General features: G+C 40.1%; 1 protein-coding gene across 1 annotated transcript in view; it reads left to right on the top strand.

Moving 5' to 3' along the window:
• LOC108517725 (constitutive coactivator of PPAR-gamma-like protein 2) overlaps nt 1-7,093 on the top strand; it is a 10,456-nt gene extending 3,363 nt beyond the window's left edge. The window contains exon 2 of the mRNA XM_017855812.1: nt 6,736-7,093. Coding sequence (XP_017711301.1) covers nt 6,736-6,753 — 18 coding nt within the window. The 3' untranslated portion in view covers nt 6,754-7,093. The remainder of the gene's footprint in view (nt 1-6,735) is intronic.
• Nucleotides 7,094-7,546: the final 453 nt, after the last annotated feature.

Below are 7,546 nucleotides of genomic sequence, written 5' to 3' on the forward strand. Positions count from 1 at the left end.
GGATCTCAGCTCACTGCAAGCTCCGCCTCCCGGGTTTACGCCATTCTCCTGCCTCAGCCTCCCGAGTAGCTGGGACTACAGGCGCCCGCCACCTCGCCCGGCTAGTTTTTTTGTATTTTTAGTAGAGACGGGGTTTCACCGTGTTAGCCAGGATGGTCTCGATCTCCTGACCTCGTGATCCGCCCGTCTCGGCCTCCCAAAGTGCTGGGATTACAGGCTTGAGCCACCGCGCCCGGCCTAAAATTAATCTTTCTAAAGTGCCACTGTGATTAGGTCATTTCCCCACTCAGCTAAACTCTTCCTTGGCTCCTGGTTAAAGACGGTTCAGGTCATTAACTCACTTTTATTAGAGTGCTTGCTGTAGGCTAAGTACTAGCTGCTTGCTGAGGACTGAGAGGTAAATAAGGGGATCCTGTCCTCAACGAGGACAAGGTTTAGTGAAAGAGATAATAAATTGCAGATACTGTGGGCTAATTGCAAATGATGAAAAATGTGGCCCCTATCGGGGGCATGGTTAATTCTGAGTAAGGGAGTGAAAGTTGGGGAAGGCTTCACCGATTGGTGTTAAGCCATGAAGATGACTGAAGAGAGTTCAGATAGTGGACAAGGGTATGGAGACCCGAATAGCCAGTTATGAGCTCTGAACAGATTTTGATTGGAGGTTGGCAGGAGGGTTGAACACTGAGTATGGGTTTGTGGTTTCCAAAGTTTTTTTTTGTTTATATACCCCATCAGTCAAAATCTTTTGAGAAGCAGCCCTTAGTGTATTTTTGTCGTACTTCACCACACAGTCACATTTTCAAAATCCCAGCAGTTAATAAAAAAGATGGATTGAATAGATAGATATGTGATAAATAAGGTATAGTAAAAATAGTAGAATCTCAGTCGTGGGTATTCAGATGTTCACTGTAAAATTATTTCAACTTTGCCATATGTTTGAAGTTTTCATAATAAAATGTTGGGGAAAATTCCCAGCAGTTCTCTCTAGTCCTTAGAAGCACTCTTGGAGAATGTATAAATCTTATTCCCTGTGCTAGATTATAAACAAACTCTGATCTTTTTGTATTCTCCATAATGTCCTGTGTACTTTGGGTGCAGGGTACATTGTTTTTTTCCATAATGAATAGATCAATGATCCTAAGAGAATGGATTGTAGAAGTGACTTTTTAAGAGTGTAGTGTGGCTCTTAATATAATGGATTTAAGACCAGCTCTAAAATTGCATATCTAAAGTGTCTGTCGATGTTATCAATGAGTGAAGTTCTCTCCCGGTTCCAGTCAGTGACTTTTTTATTTTTATTGAAGTGATGAAGAACTCCCTGGATTGTAGCACAGACTTGAAAGGTATTAATAACCGATTATGGTTTCCCTTTTCAGAGGAGTGTTCTACTGTCTTGAAGGTGGGAATTTTTCACTTGGATGATTTGCATGCCTACTATTTCTTTTGACTGAATGTCAGTGCCTCAGAACAAAACCCACTACTGTATCTCTCCCCTCTTTGGTTTTGTTCTTCGGGCTAGACCACAAGATGGGCCTTTATTCCCAGTCTCATTTTCATTTGTGATACAGAAAGTAGAGGTGGAAGGATTAAATAATAGATAAGTTGCTGGGTTGTCTGTTTAGCTTTAGACAACTTCGGACTTACCATGAAAAGATCCAGTGTATATTGTTGGGATGAATTTTTTGATTTGGTTGGTTTCATTTATATGCTCTGCAAACCTTTGTAAATGATAATCAGTAGAAGGAAAATTAAGTAAACCCACAAATTGCTTGCCTGATTGCTTCCTAAGGGTCTCAGAAGTAGAGCAACCTAAAGCAGTTTTAGATTGTGATTCAGGAGATAATTTAGGGTGATTAAGGGAATGAATGCTTTGTTTTAATGGTTACTGTGTAATTAGAAAAAAAAAGATCACATCAAACTCACCATTTTGCAGCTATACTTTTTTAGAGTGATTATGATTAGATAAAATGAGTTGATTTAAAGAAAGATATTAAGTTGCAGTACTTGGATATGGCAGAAATCATGTTGGTGGTATATGAATAACCAGACTTGGAGAACAGGTATCATCATTTTGTGCTTTGGTTCTCTAGAATACGATAAAGCAATGGCTGCTATGCCTCCTGATTGTTTACTTACCATTAGTCGTAGACATTCTGAAAAGTCAATGACTTTTCTAGATGCTCTAGTGGTTGGAAAATAATCAAAATAATAATTACTTCTTAGGCAACAAGTTGTATATTAAAAGCTTTAAAAATATCTCATTTAATCCTCAAGAGCTTGCAAGGTGTATGGTATTCTCCCCCATTTTACAGTTGAGTAACTGAGATAACCAAGAGGTAAAATAATTTTTCTTTGTTCTAAGTACTAGTAAGTGGTGGATAAAAATTACTGTTCTGGGTTTATATTGCTCAAAGTTTACACAATCCCACCATCCTGTTTCCTTCGTTTTGTACATTCTTGTGTATGATTGTACACTGTTACTGGCTAGATAATATGTATAGATACATGAAGACAAACAATCATAAGTAGATTTTTTGAGCACTTAGTTTGTGCCAGCATTGCTAAATGTACAATACTGGCAATACAAGGCAAATGTGTAAGCTAAGTGCCAAGTAAGTGAGTCATACAGTGATGTTATAGGAATTCAAAAGTAGTAATCCCTGTCCTTTCTACAGTTTCAGTCTCTGCCTCTCTGGTTTCTTTCACTTAGAGCATGCACAAATAATCTTTGAAAAACAAAAACTTCCCCTTTATTTTCTAATTCCTTCGAGCCATTGTCTTTATCTCCTTTCTTCCCTATTCACCATTATTCTTAAAGAAGCAGATTGTATTAATTCGCATTTCCTAGCCTAGTGCTACTTTATATCTGATGTCACTACTCTGAAGCTGCTGCACGCATTTCCATTCTTAGCCTTTCTTGGTCCTCTTTAAGATCATTAATATCAAGCCATCCTATTCTTGAACTATCTTCCTTGGATTTCACAGTTCAACTCACTTCTGATTCTCCTTGTAACCCTCTAGTTCTTTCTTCTTTTTTCCTTATTCCTCTTCTGCCTGCTTCTTTAAATGTTGGTGCCCTCAAGGCTTCTGTCCTGGTCATATTCTTCTACTTTTGTTTCCTGAGCAATCTCATCCATTATGGTGGCTTTAAGTATTAATTAAATTCTGATGATTCCTATTGCTCTGTCTCTACCCTCGACCTCTCTCATGAGCTTTCAACACATCTTTTCACCTCTCTACTACTTGATGTCTTTTAGGTCACTTAAACTAAAAACTACCCAAAATGGAACTCATTATGTTTCCCCAAAACTTGTTCCACTTCTGGTACTCTCTATTTCTATGAATGGTGTCTTTCATCACTTTCAAGCCAGAAGCCGTGGAGTCCTCAATTCTTCACTCTCCTGTCACTTCCCACATTTACTTGGTCATTGGATCCTTTGAATTCTACGTTAGAAATGTCTCCTGAGTCCAGCTACTTCTGTCTGTTTCCACCCCCGTTGCTTTAGTTCAGGCTACCAAAATTTCTTATCTGAACCAGGAAGACAGTGTCAACTTGTTCCTTTACCATAACACTCTCTGGACTCTATCTGCCATATTGCTGCCAGAGACACCATTCTGAAAACAGAAGCTGACTCTGTTATATGCCCAAAGGTGTATTTGCCTACCAAACTTCTCAATATGGCAGACAGTGCCCTTCACAATCTGATCCCAAACTCCCTCCAGACTTACCTGGTGCTCACCTCTGGCCACCCCTGTTCCAACCATTCTGTATTTTCTTAGTTTCCTAGACATACCGTGTCCTCTCTCATAGTATTTTTCTTATGTTTATCTTGACCTTTGCATAGCAAATTCCCCCTTATTCCTGCTCAAAAGTTATCGTTATAGGATCTTTCCTAGCCAGCCTCTGTCAGCTGTGGTAAATTAAGCCTTCCCTTTACTACCAGAGTACTCTGTTCTTACCTCTCTCATATTTTTTTCTCTTTCATAGTATTTTCATATCGCTTAATTCTCTTTTAAATGAGTTTCAAGAGGGCGGAGATTTGCTCTAGGACTTGACATATATAAAATAATGTTTGCTGTGAGAGAGAGAGATTGGTTGGTTTACCTTTACTGACTGAATCACTGTAGAGGGCTTTACAGGTCAGATAAAGAAGAATTTAGAATCAATGCTATACAATGTTATATATTAATTCCATCTAAATAAACTCAGATTGCAAACTGAATTGCCGAACTCCTGTTACTCAGAAGTTTTGTAGCTGCTTAACAATGCACTTATAGAATATATTCCCTTTTGATGGTAGTAATAATGGCTACCACGTGGGCGAGGTACCTCACCAATATTCATTTAATCCTCACAACCACCCAACAGGAGAGGTATTAATCTCTATTTTTTCCTCTACTCCTATGACAGATTAAATCTCTCTCTCTCTTTTGTGTTTGTTTTGTTTTTTGTTTGTTTTGTTTTGTTTTTTGTTTTTTGAGGCAGAGTCTCGCTCTGTGGCCCAGATTGGAGTACAGTGGCGTGATCTTGACTCACTACAACCTCCACCTCCTGGGTTCAAGCAATTCTCTTGCTCAGCCTCCCAAGTAGCTGGGACTGCAGGCACATGCCACCACACCCAACTAATTTTTCTATTTTTAGTAGAGACGGAGTTTCACCATGTTGGTGAGAGTGGTTTCAAACTCCTGACCTCAGGTGATCCGCCTGCGTCAGCCACCCAAAGTGTTGGGATTACAGGTGTGAGCCACCACGCCCGGCCTAAATCTCTACTTTTTATAGCAAAAAAAAAAAGAAAACAGGCTCAGTGTAGTCACTGGCCCAAGGTTGCACTGCTAGAACGTGGTTGGACCAAGATTTGGACCTAAAGATATTTGACACCAAAATCCTTCATCTTTAACATATCTCAGAACGGTGTAATTGCATTTTTATAGTTATATTTTAATAACTTCTTCCAGAACATTTTTTCCTATATTTAGTTTGTGTAGCATAATGGCTGACAACACAGGCCTTGGAGCCAGACTGCCTGGGTTTAGATCCCTATTCTTCTAAGTACTCATTATGTAAGCTTAGGCAAGTTACTTACTCTGTGCCTCAGTTTAACAATAATACCTACATCACAAATTTTGTTGTGAGTGTTAAATGATTTAAGTAATATGCTTAGAACATTATATGGCACGTAGTAAATGCCATATAAATGCCAGCTGCTATTATATTGACTAAAATGTCTTGTAGCAGGGCATGGTGGTACGCACCTGTAGTCTCAGCTACTCAAGAGGCTGAGGCAGGAGGATCGCTTGAGCCTGAGAGGTTGAGGTTGCACTGAGCTGAGATCGCACCACTGCACTGCAGCCTGGGTGACAGAGTTAAGACCCTGTATAAAAGAAAAAAAAATACAAAATATCTTGTGCACCTAGTAGGTTGGACATTGATCACCTCACTCTCATGCTTTAAGCTTAGCATGGCATGCCATGGCATGCCTTCATGATCTGCCCACCATTATCTAGCCTAATTTTACCCCATTTTTCTTATTAGGACAATGCTTTTCAGTTCAGTTAATATTTTTGAACACCTGTTCTGTGCCAGACACTGTTCTAAGTACTATGAACAATGGAATTAATTTACTCAGACTGTGTTTATTGGACTCCTGTGTGCCAGGCAAAGTTCAAGATTATGAGAATACAGCAGTGAATAAAACAGATTTCTGACCTCATGAAACATATTCTAATGAAGAAGATAGACAACAAACAAGATAAATAGGCAAAATATGTTTTGTGACATAGGAAATGCTGTGGAGAAAATGAAGTAGGAAAGTGAGATAAGGAGTGTTGAAGTCAGGGGTACAAAGCATGGTACCCTACCCTTCCAGGAGCTCATAGTCTAGTAGAGGAAACAAGGAAGAAAAGACTTACGGTATAAGTCCCCAGGATCCTTTCTCTGGCCCTTGTCATTAGGCCCAGGGACATAACCAATAGAAGTGGCAGAAACCAGGATTTGCATACCAGAAGCAAAACCCTTGCCCGTTCATCTGTATCACATGAGGAAATTACAAAGGTATGGCAAAGATGGCAAACTGGCAGCCCGTAGGCCTTATGTGGCCCATTCATGTATTTTGCATTGGCCCACATATTTTTTTTCCTTTTCTTTTGAAAGAACTTCATTTATTTTCATTGATCAATAGTGTTCACCAGGATCTGAAATCAAATAATACACTTGGACTGAATATTAAGGCATCATCTAGTTGAATGAATTGAATGATTATCATTTCCTGCTGTCATTTAACTTGCATTTTTTTTAACAAGTTCGAATTTGTTGCCAACTTTTAAAAATAGAGAAATGTTGCAAAAAAGTCTCTTTCCAACTACTGAAATATCAGATCCTCTGGCAATACTGCTTAACCCCTTTTGGTGAACCACGTGGTCTTCATTTATTGGTCTCTACAGCTCCATGGTGTCTCCCTGCCACAATGACGAAGTGCCACTTGTCATTCATGGTAGACATCTTCTACAATGGCTCCCAATGATTCCCACCTCCTGGTATTCACACCCTTTTGTAATCTCCTCCCATCCCCCCAGTTTGTGGGCTGGACCTAGTGACTTGCTTCTGATGAGCAGACTACAACAAAAGTGATGGGATGTCACTTCCAAGATTAGGTTATAAAAAACTGTGACTTCCATCTTGTTTGCACTCTCTCTCTCTTTCTCTCTGGCTCTTCTTGCTTGATCACTCTGATGAAGCAAGCTGCCATGTTGTGAGCTGCCCTATGGAGAGACCCACAGGAAAAGAAACTGAGGGAAGCCTCCAACCAACACTCAGTGAGGAACTGAGGCCCTCAGTCCAACTACAGTCTGCAAGGAAGTGAATTGCTGCCAACAGCCATGTACGTGAGTAAGCTTGGAAGCGGATCCTTCCCCAGGCGAGCCTTGAGATGACTGCAGCCCTGGCTGGCACCTTGATTGAAGCCTATAGGAGACCTTGAGCCAGAGGACCCAGCTAAGCCATGCCTACAGATACTATGAGATAATAAATGTTGTTTTAAGCCACTAAGTTTGGAGGCTAATTTGTTACACAGAAATAGATAACTGAAACACCATTGATTGTTGTGCTTGTTCTTTTAAATAATATTTTGATGAACACGAAATATTTCTCATACCCACATCTGTGCAAAGTGAAAACAATCTTTTTTATGGAAGAAGTTCACGTGTTTGAACAGGAGAGAGCCTATTTCTTTGTGGAATTGATGAATTTTCATGTCCATCTAAATAAAATGTGTCTGTTGAAAGACTACAATTTAAGATACCATTTGAAAGTAAACCACTGTAAGAAATATCAGTGTACGGCCGGGTGCGGTGGCTCATGCCTGTAATCCCAGCACTTTGGGAGGCCGAGGCGGGTGGATCACCTGAGGTCGGGAGTTCGAGACCAGCCTGACCAACATGGAGAAACCCTGTCTCTACTAAAAATACAAAATTAGCCGGGCATGGTGGCGCATGCCTGTAATCCCAGCTACTCGAGAGGCTGAGGCAGGAGAATCACTTGAACCTGGGA

This window comes from Rhinopithecus bieti, unplaced genomic scaffold, assembly GCF_001698545.2.
Source record: "Rhinopithecus bieti isolate Rb0 unplaced genomic scaffold, ASM169854v2 scaffold_42478, whole genome shotgun sequence".
Lineage (NCBI taxonomy): Eukaryota > Metazoa > Chordata > Mammalia > Primates > Cercopithecidae > Rhinopithecus > Rhinopithecus bieti.